This window comes from Cotesia typhae, unplaced genomic scaffold (assembly GCF_013202065.1).
Source record: "Cotesia typhae breed Kobodo isofemale line unplaced genomic scaffold, CoteBio_Ctyphae scaffold_13, whole genome shotgun sequence".
Lineage (NCBI taxonomy): Eukaryota > Metazoa > Arthropoda > Insecta > Hymenoptera > Braconidae > Cotesia > Cotesia typhae.
The window spans coordinates 3,688,020-3,705,923 of record NW_027423774.1 but is presented as its reverse complement, the minus strand read 5'-3'; the positions used below and the strand labels follow the sequence as shown (position 1 = coordinate 3,705,923).

At 29.5% G+C, this 17,904-nt stretch overlaps 1 protein-coding gene and 1 long non-coding RNA gene across 27 annotated transcripts in view; one reads left to right on the top strand and one right to left on the bottom strand.

The window, feature by feature from the left end:
- Positions 1-17,904, bottom strand: part of Foxp (forkhead box transcription factor P) — a 173,129-nt gene that overhangs the window by 60,571 nt on the left and 94,654 nt on the right. For 24 of the 25 annotated variants that reach the window (XR_012480433.1, XR_012480434.1, XM_074253962.1 and 21 more), the window contains one exon: positions 11,034-11,168. Coding sequence is in view for 23 of the 25 variants with exons in the window: in XM_074253956.1 (XP_074110057.1) it covers positions 11,034-11,168 (135 nt within the window). In the remaining 2 variants the exon portion in view is untranslated. Of the gene's footprint in view, positions 1-11,033; positions 11,169-11,546; positions 12,005-17,904 lie in introns of those variants that run through there. The other variant, XM_074253964.1, reaches the window with a different exon arrangement.
- The window catches only part of LOC141534560 (uncharacterized), an 89,827-nt gene continuing 72,856 nt past the window's right edge, over positions 934-17,904 (top strand). For both annotated transcript variants that reach the window (XR_012480435.1, XR_012480436.1), the window contains exon 1: positions 934-1,052. This is a non-coding gene — a long non-coding RNA (uncharacterized LOC141534560). The remainder of the gene's footprint in view (positions 1,053-17,904) is intronic.

Below are 17,904 nucleotides of genomic sequence, written 5' to 3'. Positions count from 1 at the left end.
GGCAGTTAAGTGCCGTCTGCTATCATCAAGTAGTATAGCTCCTTATAAATTCCCCTCATCACTATCACCTTTACTCATACCCAGGACTAAATGCTTAACTTAAGTGACGCCATTTGGAGATGGAAGGCTGAGAAAATTTTTATATTAAATTAGTCGATTATTCAAATTGTTCAATGCACAGAATAACTGGAGCTATTTTTTTTTCTAAGAAATTTATGATCGAATTTTTTATTTTAAGAGATTGGTTATAGATTTGAAATATATTAATGGTCTAATTGTGAGATTTCAATCCTTTAACGGAAACATTTTATTCAGCAACCTTTATTTTTAATAGAATACATGACAAGAAGTTATTTAATGAGGATCTCATTGATTTAAATATAAACTTTGAGATGAAATTAAAATAGAAAATTATTTAAAAAATTAAAAATATTAAGGAGTCAATTAAGTATTTATATTTAAATGGATTTGAGGAAAATTATAAAAATTGGGTCAAAAATAAGAATTTGCATTTACGAAAAGCCTACAAAATACTAGTCATAAAAAAAATAAAAAAAATTTTTTTTATTCTATTTTCAAATACGATTTTTTATTTATGTCTCATAGAAAATATATTTGAATAATAATTAAGAAAAAAAAATTTTAAATTAACTTGAATATTTTTCGTTTAATCAAAAAAATTTCTGAGCCTTTTTACCTGCCGGTATCTTAATTTATTTGAACTATACAAACAAAACAATAAATAGAAAAACTAATAATAAAATTTGATAAGCTGAATTCTTGAAATATGTTTATCGGGAAAAATAAACTCCAAAATAATAATAAAAATTGCAGCGTGAGAAGAAGCGCCTTGAGACGTGAGATAAGAAACGATAAACAACACTTGTACCGATAATTAAAAACACGAGGTGACAACTAACACGATACGTGTATTTTAAATTAGAAAAGCAACTTAGCTTGTATACACAAATAATTCTCGGTAGAGTTTCGAGTTTTTATATTGTGGGTAATGTTGGTGTATAATATAAGTCGGTACAACAAAACAAGATGAGGTAAGCAGTTTTTTAGTGAGATAGGTATTAATTGATGATGATTATGATGAGATTTGAAATTAAAAGAGTAGTGTAATGTAAGAGCTGACGAGAAGCATTTTTTTTTTTTTTTTTTTTATATATTAAGTAGGCGCCGTGAGTGGGTTACTGTGTGTAGTTTCCTTTCCAGTTAATAAATCTTACACTGTATAGTATCTTCAATAATAACTACTGCAATTCAAATGAAAAATTTTCCGATACTCTATTGTAGAAATTTCTATTAAATAATTATTAATTCTGATTACAAAATTATAAAACTAGCTATTTTTTACACCGAAAATTTGGCTACTTTCTCAGATGATTAACACAAAAAATTTCATATTGTAGATGATATAATTTAATTTTCTCCGTGTGTTATAAGTTAACGGTTAGTAGCTAGTATATTTTTAGAAAAAAATCATGACGTTAATACGTTCTCAGGTTATCAAATAAAAGACATTAACTCGTGTTGTGTTTTGTTACAGAGTGTATACAATTTAATAAAATAATAAAAAACATGTATGACACGAGAGTTTAAAATGATCTTCCCCTCATTCACGTCACAACTTGGTTGGCTTTTAGTCCAGGTGGAGATAATGGTGTTTGCGTTGTTTGGGTAAACTAGTTTTATCAGACCAAGGCTCTGAGATACATATGGTGTAACACAATATAACATTAACGAATAAATAACGTTTTGTTGTTTTTATAACATTTTATTTTCGGTTGTTATTTCGTCATTATACTTTATTTTATTCGGTACCCGCAGTGAGGTTTCATAAAAAAAATTATCATATTAATTTATTTGCACTTGAGAGTCATTCGATCTGGCTAATTAAAAATCACAATTGTTAAATATTACAAAATTTTTTTTTATTTCGAAATTTAAATTAATAAATTCAGGAAAGACTTGCGTGATTTTAATTAACAATTAAGTTTGCAAATTTTTATCGGGTAATTTTATTTTTTTTTATTTTGGGTTATTGACTGCTTATCCAACCGCTGATTTTTAATTTATCTTTTATTTTTATTTTTTTTTTTTAAATCATAAATTTACTTTAGGCTTAAAAATAAATTATTTACTGCATTGAATATTGATGAGTTAATGATATTTATTTATTTAAGTAGAAAATTATTATTTAATTTATCTACAGGCATTTTTACTATCATATTTCATTTACATCTTCAAATTTGCTCGATTTGTCACGGTAACCGTAAATTGAGGTTAAATTATGATGTAAGCAGCAAAGTTTGGTAATAGTCACGTGAACTAATATGAATTAGACCTTTACAACTATATTTATTTCTAATAATTTCTAATTTAGAAATATAAAATGCTATTAGTGATTTTGCTTAGCCATCATATTTTTTTATTAATTGTCCGTAAAAAAATTTTTGACATAGTCTAATATGCCCATATATGGCCACATATGACTTAATTGTACATAGCAATACCAAAAAATTTTTTCACGTGTAATTACCAAAAAAAATGTAAATTTCTTTTGAATTGTAAAGTAAATTACTCGGCAAAATAACGTAGCTTTATTAAAACAATTTTTGCAAGTTGAATGTTACACCCTCGTTAACGTGATGAAACCTTTAGAGTGACTTCTCCCATCTCTTGGCCCTCTTAGCTTCTAAATTCACATAATAAAGCACGGAAAGCACATGGTACAACATTTATATAAATATATGGATGTGAATAGATGAAATAATTCGAGGAAACTAGCTCGCAATCCTTAACTCTTCTATCCACCACTTGAAATTCTTGGCTGTACACATAACTCTCTTGATGTACATATTCATACTCGGCTCTCATCTACTGGTACGCGTACTCGTACTCCGCTTTCTCGCTTATTTTTCTCTCTTTCTCATGGTGTCTTTCTCTGTATGTTTGTTTATCATATGAGTCTCTTCAAGAACAAGTGGCTATTTTTTTTAAAGCTATATTTTTATTATCACGGACATGTGAACACTTGAGACTATTGCATCAAGAGGGATTGTCTGTGTATTTTTTTTCATCTCCCAAACACTTTATTATATCAGAGTATTACAATTATCCAATGTTATTATTTTATAAATAGTATTTATTTATTTGTTTTATTAGAAAAAAAATAAAATTTAATTAAGATGAAAAAATAATATAGAAATTTAAGAAATCTTCAAGTATTTAATATGTGACACCTGTAAATGTGGGCAGAAAAATATTCTAAGCGCTGTCTATTGAGCAGTCTCGAAATTAATTTGTGGAAATTTTGTGAAAAGTTATGAAGCAATCATAAGCACTAAGTATAAATTAGTTCACTGACTATTTTTTTGTGACAGCACTTTTAACCAAAAAGAGTGTTACGTTTCTTAGAGTGTAAAACAACAATTCATTTCCTTCACATGAACTTCCGGTTTAATGTTTTCTCAACAACCCTCTCGAAGCATTAAAAAACCCCCATCTTATTTATTTATTTTTTTATCCTATTTTACAAACTGTTATTACACTATTTTTTATTTTTAATTACGCTATCAAGAGAAATTATTCATAACAGATTTTAAATTTATCAAAATATTTTCTTACGAATGCTAAAAATGAAGAAATGAATTTATTTAACTTAATATTAAAAAAAAAGTTGTGAAATTCCCGTAGGAAATAAAATTAATAAAACATAACTCAAATACTCTAAACCCAGAGATATTTATAAACGTTAATACGTTTATATGTTTGTTTTAAATAAATAATTACGAAATAATAATTAAATCAATCATCATCAGACATGCATAGCATTGTTAAAGATTATTGAACTTATTTTATTATACACGGCATATATGATTACTTTTGGTATAATCAAAGGAAAAAAATATATTTATACAGACGAACGAAATTACACTAATTTTGAAATCGGCGATGTTAATTGTAATTATAAGTACTGTAAATATTTTTCAATCAAACCCATTGTCACAAGTCAATAATAGTATTTTCTTCGTTACTTATTATTAATTATCAATAATGATAATATCATTATTGTTATTAACATTTATTGTTACGAAATATAACATCTAATTTTTAGAGAATATTTAAAACGCACATCTGTTTTAACTTTCTTCCTTTCTTCCTACTCAGTTTTTTTGTTAAATATTACAAGCGTGTTTTTTTTACACATTTATCGTACGCTAGTGTATTCATCTATAATTCCCCCTGACAACTGAACAAACACAAGCAAATAAAAAACATTTTTAATACATTGATTTGAAATTAATAATTATTATTTGAGTTAAGCCATTAATTTCAATATCGTTTTGAATTATATGTTTCCTACAATTACCTTCATTTAAATAAAATCTAAGTACAAATAATTATACTACGGTGCTTCAGTGTTATGTAAATAATTTTTTGTGAAAATTCTTATAACTGACGCTGTAAAAATAATTAATTTTTTATTATTTTATTATTAGAAACGCATAATTGATTTATTCTTGACAAAATTTTTTATAAAGGGATATTTTTTCATTTTTGAGAAAGAATTTCAAATATTTCCAAAAATGTTTGACACACCAAAAATTTCACGCCTCCTCGTCGTAAGATACGATAAAATTTTTAAAAGGCTATTTACTCTCAAAATATAATTTACAGTCTAACAAGAAACGGAATTTTTATTCTCGAACCTCCGACCAAAATATCAGGAAAATTTTCCCAGCTTACACTTTACAATAAAAGCTGATGTCGGCGGTAAAAAATGGACAATTAAAGAAAATAAATTGTCGGTTAGTTTGTCGAGTAAACCAACATGTGAGCACATACATAAATATACGTATGTATTCACAAGTGACGATCCATCTCTTTTGGAGCAACAGAACAGATCTAGCGAGAGATGAGAGGAGATAGAGGGAGAAGAAAAGGACCGTTAGAAATAACTAGCCAAAGGTACGCGAGAGACATATATAGCGCAGTAGTCAGCCGAGTAGGAAGGAATAGGAAACACGGGGACCAAATTGAATTTGGGCTCTGGCCTCTGTTTAGATTCCTCGTTGGTTGTTTAGTTTAGAGGAACAAAGAAAACACCCATGTGTTTATTCTACCCGACGCTTGCCTCCCGACTCCCTTCCCGAGCATCACAGCTCTTCTGCTACTCCTTTATGCTCTTCTTCTGCTTCTCTACTTCTTCATCTGCGGTACAGAATAGTACTACGGCGCCATCTTTCCCAGAACCTTTTATTTCCCGTTGATCCAATATTTTTTTTCCCCACACACCTATTTCATTATTTATCTTATTTCTGTTATTATTGTTATTATTATTTTTATTATTGTTATTATTATTATTTTTATTACAATTTGGCTACTTTCTCAGATAATTAACACAAAAAATTTCGTATTGTAGATATAATTCAATTCTCTTCGGATATTATTATTATTATTATTTTTCTAGTAAAGGAAAACATAGTTGTGATTATAATATTATATTATATATCTGAGACGAGTTAATAAGAAAAGTGTTATCTTTAGTAACTTGTTATTGCTTGGAGGAAAATGCGATTTATTTTTCACCCTCGCGGTTTCACGGTCTTCCTTTACACGGTTTATTATTTCTTTGTCTCTTTCTGGCTCACTGTATGATATCCAGCTCAACATAGTTCCTTCCAAAGCATTGGACTTCACTTAGGATTTGAAAGTTTCCCCGGGGCACACTATACGCAACGCAATTTCCAAAATAAACGGCAAACGGTCCCGGCTCTGCAAATAATCATCGCGCGTGCTTTTAATTAAGTTCTACTGTCTGAAAGCTTCTGAAAGACCACTGTAGATTGAAAATGGATTTTTGCTTACTGTACAACATACATTAAATGTCTTTAGTAAATTTTTGTTTGTCTAGATAAATTGAAAGTATAATTGATAAATTTGGTAATTTTTTAATTTTAAAATTGAAAAACAAAATTGCTTGAAATTTAAACACCTCTAATGTTAAACTATTAATAGCCGTGTAAACAGGATCAGGTAGCACAGAATCTCGGTAATATTTTTCTTCTCATTACGTTCAGCTTTATATTATAACATATGATAACAAGAGCCAAGAAGTGAAGCATATCCACCTCTTATTTCAGTGCAAAGTATTTCAGTATAAGTACAGAGTGTAAATATATTGACACACAATGTACCGTGTGTTTAACGACGGAGAGAGAAAAAGAGAGCTAGGATAAGGAGAAAAAATATATCTAAGGGTTGAGTAGTATGTAGTGGATAAGTATATAGAATAGAAACGTAAACGAGTGAAATGAAATGGAATAAAATTAAACGAAACGAATAGGAGACTAAGAGTGCACCTGAAACAACTACGCGCTCTCACCAGTTTAAAACAACGCTCTCTCATCCTGAACACATTACATATTACGCACACATATGTCATCTACCTCTGCTCTGTAATTCCTACTTTCTTATTATTCATTTTAATTATTATTGTTATTAACTGTTACACCTGTAATAATAATTAAATTTATTATTATTATTAATGTAATTTTTTAAAAATATCACTATACAATTTCGGTATTTAATTTTAACAATAATTGAGGCGGTAGTTTTGTTACATTTTTTTATCGTCCGCCGCCTCAGTGACAAAACAATCGAGTAATTTAAAACAACGCGTGACATCGATGATATTGTTAATCGATCTTACCAAGCGACCAACTAAAAAAATGTTTAAGCACGTTTTTTAAATCATTACCGGGTTGATTAGATTTTATAAAATAAAATAAACCATAAAATAAATTCTACACATAACTATGATTCAAATTTATTTTTATCAGTCTTTATATATTATAATATTTATTTTTTTTTCTTAATAAATTCTATCGGTAAATGTTTGGAGTAATGAATTTTTTTCGTTTAATATAAATAATCACCGTGAATAAATATATTGATGGTATTATTTTAAGAGACGATGTAATGGCTATTTATTTATTTTTCTGTTTGTATATCTTATAATTATATTTTTAGTTGTTTGTTTTTATTAGCATTCTTTTTTGTATTAGACATTACCATGAAAGTTTTTTTATTTATACATTTAAGTCTAAGAATAATTTCAATTGCAGTTTATTTTAAGAGTAATTATTTTTGCTTGATTTTTTTTGTGATACAATACACTGATAATTGAATTTTATTTTATAAATGAATTCAATTTATTTTATATGGTAATTAGCTATTTTTTAATTTTAATTTAAAAACATGAATTTTTAATTTTGTACTTTTTTTAATTTTGATGAAGTACAAAAAATAAAAGCAAGCATATTTTATTGCATTTATTTCCAATCGATTAACTTTGACAATCATGTGTAAGAGTTAAATTTTTATGTAAACCGTTGGTATGTTCGTGTGCGAAAACTTGAAGAATTTTTAAGTAAATAAATTATTTCAATTTATTTTTGATTAGGGAAAGGTGTTGCAATTGTTACAAGAGAATTTTAAGTTATTATTCTAAAGAACTGATTTAATATCAATTAAAATTGCAATAGTCATAATTATTAAGAAAAAAAAAATTAACTGAATAAAATTATTGAATTTTTAAAACCATCACTCACTCTAAAAATTTATTGTTGTAATTGAAAATTTTTTTACAAAAATAAAAATTTAAAATAATTACAACCATAAAATTGATCAAGTTGTCATATTTTCAGGCATGTAAGAATAATTTAATAATACACATAATTGGCCGGTAGATAAACGAAAAATCCATAGCGATTACTTGATTGAGATATTGTCTCTGTTAAATTAAATAAAAAAGTATTTGACGTCAAATAAAGAACGGTTGGGACTTAAAATCAATTAGCAAATCATAAAAATTTATTTGGTTAATCACGGAACTGTGCAAACGCCGAGTACGAGCAATAAGTATAAATACATAAGAAAAATAAAATAAACTGGAAGAAATCTGATTAAATTATAAATTATCCGCAACGGTAATATACAAAAATAATTGATTGAAGATAAAATTTCTTGGTCTAAAATTTTCTTGGCTAAATTAAAAGAAATTCAATTTTTTTTTTCGCTTAAGAAAAAAATTAGAAAGAAAAATTATTACTTGGCTAAAGTTAATTTTTTCTCGGTGTACCGAAATGAAGATGCAGTAAAAAATAATGAAAATGAAAAGATGTTGAATAAATATTGCAGCAACCAATTGTCCGTAACGTTTCCTTAAGGTATCACTCAGCAAACCAGAAGTTGGCGTGTGAATAATAGAGGGTAATCGTCTGTACCAAGTAAACCCGTGTCGTCCTTACATTACATTAAATATACTATACCTTTACTAGCTACCCTGTGCATTGTGTACTGTGTACTGTATTACTGTATTGCTACACTAACAACCACTAAACGTTATTATTATATCACGACCACAAAGACGGGATTCGTTGACGAAAGACGAGGACGACAATTTGACGTTATTCTGCCTTCTGTCTTAGTTTTGCCAGAAAACAAGAGACAGCTTTCTGCTTTCTCTATGGGGTGGAAATTCAAGATTGGATTTAAGTACACAGCCTTGAGGTTTCCATCGGTTAATAATGTAGATAAAACCTTGCTATCGGTTTCGGTGCTACAATACGGACCGGTATAAATATATGTCTATGGATAATATGCTGTTATAAACTATAATCGATTTATATGTAAGATTTAAGTTATTTTGTGACAGTGGAGTTTTTTGTTATCGTGTATGTATAAAAAATGTTAAGTATATGCACAATAATTATTAGTTTGTTCAAAAAAAAAATCTTGAATTAAGTTAAAAAGTTATTGAATTACTTAATGTAAGCTTAAAATTTATTTTAAACAGATATTCTGTTTAAATTTGTTAAAAATTGAACTCATTAAACTGATTTTGATACAGAAGTATTAAAAAATAAAAAAAATTTTTTTTTTAATTTTTAAACAAAAAAAAAATAATTTTGAAGTGTTTGATAATTTTGCCTCAAGCAGAAAAATTATTAAATGGATAAAAATTTATTTAGCTAAGAACGGCTTTTTTGTTTAATAATTTTTTTTTCTTGTTTCACAAAGAATGAATATGACAAACTGAAAATTGACTTTTTCTGGGTTTTTATATTAGACAGTTGCTGATTGATTACTTTAAATACTGAAGCGTGTCCTGGGATTAACTGCAAAAAATCAATACCCCAATGTTCATCCTTGAACTATTGCTTCAAGTTTCTTTTAAAATTTTTTTAAGCTAAATTATAATTATTAACTATCAATTAAAAAGTTACAATTAACTCACTTAGCTCTGATAAAAAAGTCAAGTAATTTTAAACTAAAATTTCGTTAAAATAAAATATTTAAGAATTTGATACGTCTATCGAGGAAAATTTTGAAGTAATGTCTACTAATTGATTTCAAACAGTTAAATAAACAAACTAAATACATTTGGTTGTATGATACGTAGATTTAATAACAGACATTATTTGCCTATATCTTTTGAGCTCCCCTTTTATTCTCATTCTCTATTATCTCATATTCTTAAATCCATAAGACATATCTGTATCTAAAACTTATACATCATATTACTGTCACGACGACGTGATTATTTACCGTTATAATTCACCAATAATTTTCATTTCGTATTATCTTTTTTTTTAAATTTTTTCTACATAGATTTATTATACTTCGAAATAGTCAAATTTTTAGTTATTTATTCCAGCGTTTATTTCTCCTTTAAATATAAATTACAATATAATTTTTATTTGCTAATAGAAAAAAAGGTGTCAATTTTATTTACACAGTTGTTATGTGTGGTATATTGGAGAAAGAGAATAAATAAAAAGAAAGTGTTGTAATACTTATTTTAACCGATTAGAAGTCATTAACATGGGTTTTATTATTTTTTGAATAAATTTTTGCTCGCGGATTTTGCTAATGGCATTATCTCAGATAACATAATCACTAATAATAATACAATAATTAATACTCAGACTCGCAATTCTCAATAAATAGTAACGTATTTTAAAAACTAAAATGTTTTCGGTTTATTAAATCTTTTTTCGATGCATAGTTCCGTAAATTAAGAGATTAAACTCTATAATTTATAAAAAGAAAAATGGGTTGTTAATTGAATATAATTTGAGGAAAGTCTTACGCAACAGATTCATCTCACGAAAAATTTTTAAGGAAAAAAATTTTTTTAATCATTTTTTTTTAGTAACATACCACGCGCGACCTCGTATCATTGTAAAATAAATAATATTAAAAACTGAAATATAAAAATGCTTCTCACGTGACTCATGTTTCAGTAAACACTAGTCGCGTTCTCGTCAGTAAAGACTCACGATGTATCCCCCTAAATTATAAACAGCGTCAGGTTGACGCCACAGTACTTAAAAGTCTCTTAAACAACCCCGACAATGTACAATGTACCGAGACAAAGAAATAATTGTTTCTTGATATCTTCAAAAAAATCACAAATTATATGCAGTGCAAAAAATTATTCGAAGGTTTTCTTATCCATACTAATAAAATTTATTATTATCATTGTAATTTGTAGCATTAATATTTCAAAAAACAAGTTTCGGAATAACTAAATGATAAAAAAAAAAAAAACTATTGTTCGAATAGTTAAATTTTTTATGTTACATTTGCACATATATGAAGTAATGTAACTGTATATACATGACATAGGGACTCTAAGAACCGGATTCATCGAAAAGAACCTTATTTTAAAGAGACCATAAAACACTGTACTTCCCCGGAATTTTTTTTGACTTATAGCCGCGGCATCTACTGGCATGCGCTTCAGGCCCATCCGCCGGGATTTTCAATTGAATTCAAAATTAGGGGCTTCATTTTATTGCCAAGTGTCAAACACTTTTTACATTTTATATATCACCCTCTGACTGTATTACATATATTTATATAAATTCATATTTTTTTTCAACCGAGGATTCAAAAAGACACATTATAATTTTGTTAGTTTTGTAAGATTTATTTAACCCACTAATTAATACCTGATTTTTATCGTGTTGATCTTGGCCGTAAAGTGGACCATCACCATTCGGAGTAGTCGAAGCAGAGGGTCGTTGAGACGTTGACAAGTTGATCGCACCGTCTCCGTCCGTGTCATGATCCATTATGCCATCGTCCTGGAATAACGCCATTTTTCATCATTTATTATTAAATTATTTTTTCGTTAATCAGTATTTATTAAAATATTTTTCCGGTATGAAAACTCTCTTAGATTCATCAAACTTATTATTAAAAAATTTTTATTCATCATTTTAACATTTTTCAGGTTTAATTTTTAACTTTTTCTTTAACAAAAATTATTTAACAATAAAAAAATTTGTTAGAAACTTCAAATTAATTTTAAAATTTGATGAAAATAGTTAAAAACATTGCTACAGTAAAAAATTTGAACTCTTTATTCAATTTATTTATTTTTTTCACCGAAAAATTTCCGTAAAAAATTACAATTCAACATCCAGTGTATTAAGAATGATATTGAGCGAAAAAAATCTTACATCATTTTTATTAATATCGTCATGGATTTCCAGTAAAATAAAATATGAAAACAAAACTAAAATCACTGATAATTCCAAATAAAATCACAGCACACAACACTCGATAACAAAAAAATCACAGCATTATTTAAAAACCAAGTACACTTAGAGTGAAAATCGGCGCACGATTGCTGTAAATCATCACATGGTAACGCACGTGGAATAAAAATTAGGAGCGGGGAAAATCGGCAGTGGTGAAAAATGCACGTACGCAGACAAGTACTATAACAATAATATTGGTAATAAAAACAAGTAATTAATAATAATACCAACAATAATAAAAAACAAATTTAAGTAAAAAGTAACAATAAATAATAATGAGGTAATGGAGCACGAACGCGGCTTTAAATGCGGTGGCCGAGTAATATCGGAGGACTAAACACTAAAAGCGGTGATGCCAAGCGTACAGAGAGTAGAGTAGAGTAGAGAGTCAGCCGAATCCGCCGGGGCTGTTGCTTATTGTGTAAATATAAACAAATATAGTTGAAACGAACCAACAGGCCTGCTTTTAGTCTCCCCCCTCCTCGTCCTTACCCCCTCTCTGACATCAAGCACCACATATGAAATATATATATATATATATATATATATATATATATATATATATATATATATATATATATATATACGCGTATGTATACATATATTAAATGCCCTGTACTGCGAAGCAAGTAAAGCTTGCTGCTTGGTTTAGTTGTACAATACGGAATACACTACGACCAATGTAATAGTTGTTCAGTGTATTACTTGCCGGTGTACACACTTTTCTCCTCCCCACTGATGTGTACACGTCATCTATGTGTACACACGCTATCTCACTTCTCACGTCATCTCTCTTTCGCGTTTATATTTCACGTATACACCATTAGGAAGCAACTTTATTCAGCCGCGAATTAAATGTAACGCGGATGCGAACTCGAGAATCGAAAGTGGATGCCCAGGCCCTTTACTTATTTTTGGGAGACTTTTTTTTACCGTTAGTACTTTGATTTTTATGAAATACATCCAGCAAATTGTCAATTTATCAATTTCTCTTTCAGAAACGTCAAAAGTTTGAAAATCAAGATTTTATTGATAGTTTTGCGAAAGAAGAAAATTTGGAGTACAAATCGCGTAAATTTAATCTTGTAGAAAATAAAATTGTTGTTTATGTTGGAAGTGGTTTATGATAACTATTATATACTTTTGAAAATTTTTTTGAGGGTGTATTAGAATAAATAAGTAATTTGCTTGTTACAACTTCTATATAGTAGTTTGGTGTTAATGTTTACGGTACGGTTGCATGTTATTCAACTTGAAATGGCGTGAACTTGGATATTATTTACTTTTAACAACTCTAAATACTTTTATGCGCCACTTTTGTTGTAAGCTACGGGTGTCTATTATTGTGAATTGTTTCACAACTTGGACTGTAATCAAGGGAATTGTTAGTTATTATACACCGACTTTGGAAGATATTAAATATCTCTAGCATAAAAATCGATATTGTAAATTTGTTTTTGTTCAATAATTACTTCAATTCGATCAAAAAATTATAGGTTGAAAATTAAAAAAAAATTTATATATTTAAAAATGTTTGAGTAGAATAAATGAATCCTTAAATCGGATAATCGGATTTTTATTTTGATGAGATGTCATTTGAGATGACGCTGGATAGTTATTTTTCTCTCCGAAGAAAATTCAAACATTTGACTTGAAGACTAAAATATTACCATCCAAATTCATAAAAAATGAACCATCTGAAAAACAGTTATATCTTTAAAAGCAATAAATAATTCAATTTATAAATTCACCTTTGAAATCCTATTAAATTTATTTGTTAAATAACTAAAAATATACAATATTGACAGTGGCATTAAACATTAAATATCCACCGCTGAATACTCTCAGTTACTAAACTTTGACTAGCAAGTTTCTATTCAATAAAGTTACATTTATAACCCACAACAGAAACCTGGTATGTTATCTCAATTGACAAAATGAATTTTTAACACCCATTACATGTTTCAAATCGGACGTCACCCGAAATATACATCATAAATTATAAAAAGGCATTTATTGGTTGTATTGCTCCTACGCCAAGAGATTAAGTTATTTCATCTACAATATGAAATTTTGTGTTAATTATTTAAGACAGTAGTAACATTTTTCATCGTGAAAATCATTAGTTCTATAATTTCGCAATTAATAATCATTTGATAGAAATTTCTATAATATGTTGGTGATGTTTATAAATATTTTCGAAAATAAAATTTTACAGCTGTTATTAATATAAAGAATTTTAAATTTAATAATACCTTGGTAGATATTTTAATTGTGATGATTTATTTAATAACCTCAGTAGTATTGATTCCTGTCGCGTTAAATTAAAAAAAAAAATTCTACAGTAACTAAATAATAATTTTTACTATTTAATTCTCTCCGTGTACTGGTTTTGTAGATCGCAACATACCAGTTCGTTATACTTACATTATATTATTCGAATGTTTTTTTAAGTCTATTCCACGTGATCCCTCACAGATGTTTACGAGTAAACATTTTGAGATTATTCCCGATCTACCATGTGTCGGGTTCTCCGCATTAGCATTAGCCTCTACAGCCTTGTTTCTTTATTCCGAGAGTAGTCATAGAGCAACAAAAAATATTATAAAATAATACTAAATAAAGCAAGGGCTTGACGTCCAATGAAAGTAAACCAGATACAGGACTGTTTCGTTAGATGTGAGACACTAAGGCGGAAGTGCTACCAAATAATGATAATAATAGGAATAATAATAATTGTAATAATAGAATAGAATGGTTGAAAACTCAGCTGAGATTAAGGCAAGGGGAGAAATAATATTTTGGCGTTGTTGTAGAATAGTTATATTTGGCAACACGACGATATTTTTTTTCTTATTATATTATCGTTGAAAGGATTGACGTCTTTGAAAAGTCATACTTGAGTTGTAAAATTCAAGTTTAATAATTTAATTAAATATTTAAATAGTTTAATTTCTGGTATTAATTTATTAATAAATAAAATTTATCTGATTTAAAATGAAAAATTTTTAACTAAGCAATTTTTGTAAAAAAAAAAAAACTATCAATTCTTTTTTGTTTCTCATATTTATTATCATTTACTTCGGTAGTTAAATAAAAAATATTTGGGAGTAAAATAATTAAGTTATTTTTGGAGAATTAAGTTTTGGGTACGTAAAATAATTAATATTGTAATTTAAAATATCAAAAAATCATCGACATAAAATTTCATAAATAATTTATTTAAAATTCTAAGTCAATAACGGGAATATTTGTTATTTCATAAGTAAATTACATATTACATACACGCAAAATTTAATATTAGAGTATCATAATAGCAGTGAAGGATACTGCATGCTGTTGTGCGTTGTATATACTAGAGACTTAAGCTTAAGAGCGGGGAGTTTACGGGTGTGTGTAGTTCAGTCTCTTAGTCTTGTATTGTGTTGGTGCATTTACTCAGTACTCCACTGTTTGGTATTTGGTGGATAGTAAGTTCAGCTGTAAAGCGCAGGGGATCGCGAAAACAAGACTGCTCCACTATCAGGCGAGTATAAGAACAGCGTCGACTTAAATCCCGTGGGCTTTACGCGTCCATTGTCGACCTAGAGAGAGAGAGAGAGAACGCCCGGATGACAAGGACGCTGATAGTGGGGCTACCAAGACCCAAACCGTTTTAGCTGTTTAGGATACAGGAGTTTAGTACAAGGGTGAGATCCTTTAAATGTAGTGTATGGATAGATGTATATTATTTCTTGGGATTGGATCCTTGCGTCCTTCCTCTCGCTCCTATTCAGTCCTATGACAACACAAGTACTACCTTATACTTTTCGCGCAGCCGGCCGGCTGGTCACTTTATATGTTTATTTTGTAAATTCACTCTCTTCCGTTTTATTGTAATTGTAATTTATTGTATTTTCATTTGTATTGGTTATTAAACATCCCCGGGGATTATATAGTTTTGTTTAAGTAATCTGGGATTGAGTATCATTGTCATTATAAATATTTTTTATTTCAATTATTTATTAATCACTATATCATGTCGGGATGAGCTTATATTTTAACAAATGTCAATAATTCACAAGATACAAGGTCATTTCTTAATTATGTAGCTAATTAATTAATAATATATAGATTATTGATATTTATCTATTATTTATATTAATAATGGATAAAAAAGTAAGCGTAACTATTTATTCTTCGGACGTAGGTAATTAGTGAAGTGCAGACAAGTACATAAGATAGTGATAAAGAGATAAAAAAAAAAGGGTAGTCGTGTGGAGTAACTCGTAGAGAGGAAGAGGGATGAAGAGTGGTGACTAAGGGCTCGGTTTAAAATATGCAGACACAACAGTGCAGGTCAGAGTGGTTACTCTGATCGTTAAACGGAAAGAAAAAGTACGGGAGGCTTTTTGGCCATCTCTAAATAATAAACGAGAGGATTTAAGCCCTCAGACCGGACCCGCAGACTATAAGGGTTGCTACATAAAAATACTTGAATCTGAGAAATTAGCGAGTCGGTAACGGGCTGTCGGGGACAGGGGGTGTGCGAATACGACAGAAATGGGCTCTACGCCGGGAGTAGTTGCCAGGGTAAAAACCCTGATGATGATGAAGAACGAGTTAGAGTACTGAACCAGAGACAGAACACGGGAAAAACCATGAGAATGAGAAAAGAGACAAGAGATCAGAGACGAGACGTAGGAAGCATCCGCGGTGGGTGGGAGTCAGCGCTAGAAGCTTCTCTATACTAAAAGGGTTGAATTAATGTCGCGATAAATATATGATTTAAGGTGGAAACGTTTGTAACTACGGCTAATTTTTTATCTGAGACCCGGCGCGAGGGTTTTTCATACACTCGGTCCCATCTTCACTCACCCTCACCCTCCCCCTCTACGATCTCCTTCACCGCCATCTACACTTGTCTTTATTGTCTCTTTTTTATTTATTTTTATTAAATTATTTTTTGACCTTAATTTTTCCACCGCGATAAATTTTTTACTCTAAATCACACTCGCCATTTTTTGCACTCTCTTTAAATTTTTGGTCCCTTTATTTTTTTTTTTCGACGATTTACTGCGGGAAAAATTTTAATCATGGTTGCAATAAAATTCCGTTTTCTTTTTGTAATCTTTTACGAGCTGAATATTTAATCCATTAATATTTTCTAAGCATTCACACATTTTTTTACAACTCTAGTCAAATAGTTAATTTGTTTGGAATTAGTATTATTTATCTTGTGTTTAGTTTTATTTTTAATTTTATTATGAATTTTATCTTACCATTATCTTAAATCTTATCTTAATCTTGGCTTAAAATTTTTCCACAAATGACAATTAGTAACCTTTTTCGATAATTTTTTACCGCGTGATAATTAACATAAAATTTGAATAAACTGCAAAGCATTCCCTGGATTAAATACGTCAAATATTGAAGGTAACGACGAAAGCATTTTATTAAGCGTTAGCACGTATCAAGGAGAATAGAATCTGGCTAGGATTTGCCGATGGACGATGGATGTTGGCGAATCCCATCGGGACCACAAACACGCGCTTCCCCAATTATCTAGTCTACTGATATATCTCGTCCTCCCGCGGGTTGCCCACAAAATCACGATGGGACACTCGAGTATCCTTCAGCTTTAGTCAGACTATAATCGCGGTGCCGTGTGGGATTTTCGTGTATCAGCAACTCAGACGTGACGTGGACACGGTATAGTTGGCTTGTGTCGTAAAAAAAGTCTTTCAACCTCCTTTACTTCCGCAGCAGTGATAGTAATAGTAATAGTAAGTCTCTTATTACACAAATCGGACGTGGGATCCTTATCCAGGAAACTGCGGCTAAACCTCCATTTCCACAACGTTTGCACTTTTCGGATTACCCTGGCTACATTTGAATGCTATACATGTTGGATGTTCATGTGTGTGGATGTGGGTGGATGTGATGGTATAGACCTATGTTGAAGATGTATGAAGAATTGATATATTAGTATTAGGGGATAGGATCTTTCCCATCTCGAGGCTTCGCAGAGAAAGAGATTACTGAGGGGCAAGGCGCAATGATAACTTATGTGTACACGTAGAATGTTGGATGTTGGATGGCGAATGTGGATAGATATGCATACAGGGTGGTCGGTTGTGTTTCTTAGGCATGACTGGACACAGTTTGCATCGGTCATCGTATTATCTTTAAACTCGTAAAACACTCTTTTATAGGTCCACGAGATGTCCGGCCACCGGACTTGGTCACGGGACATTGAATTGTATAACCATCCGCTATACTCGGTACTGGGTACACC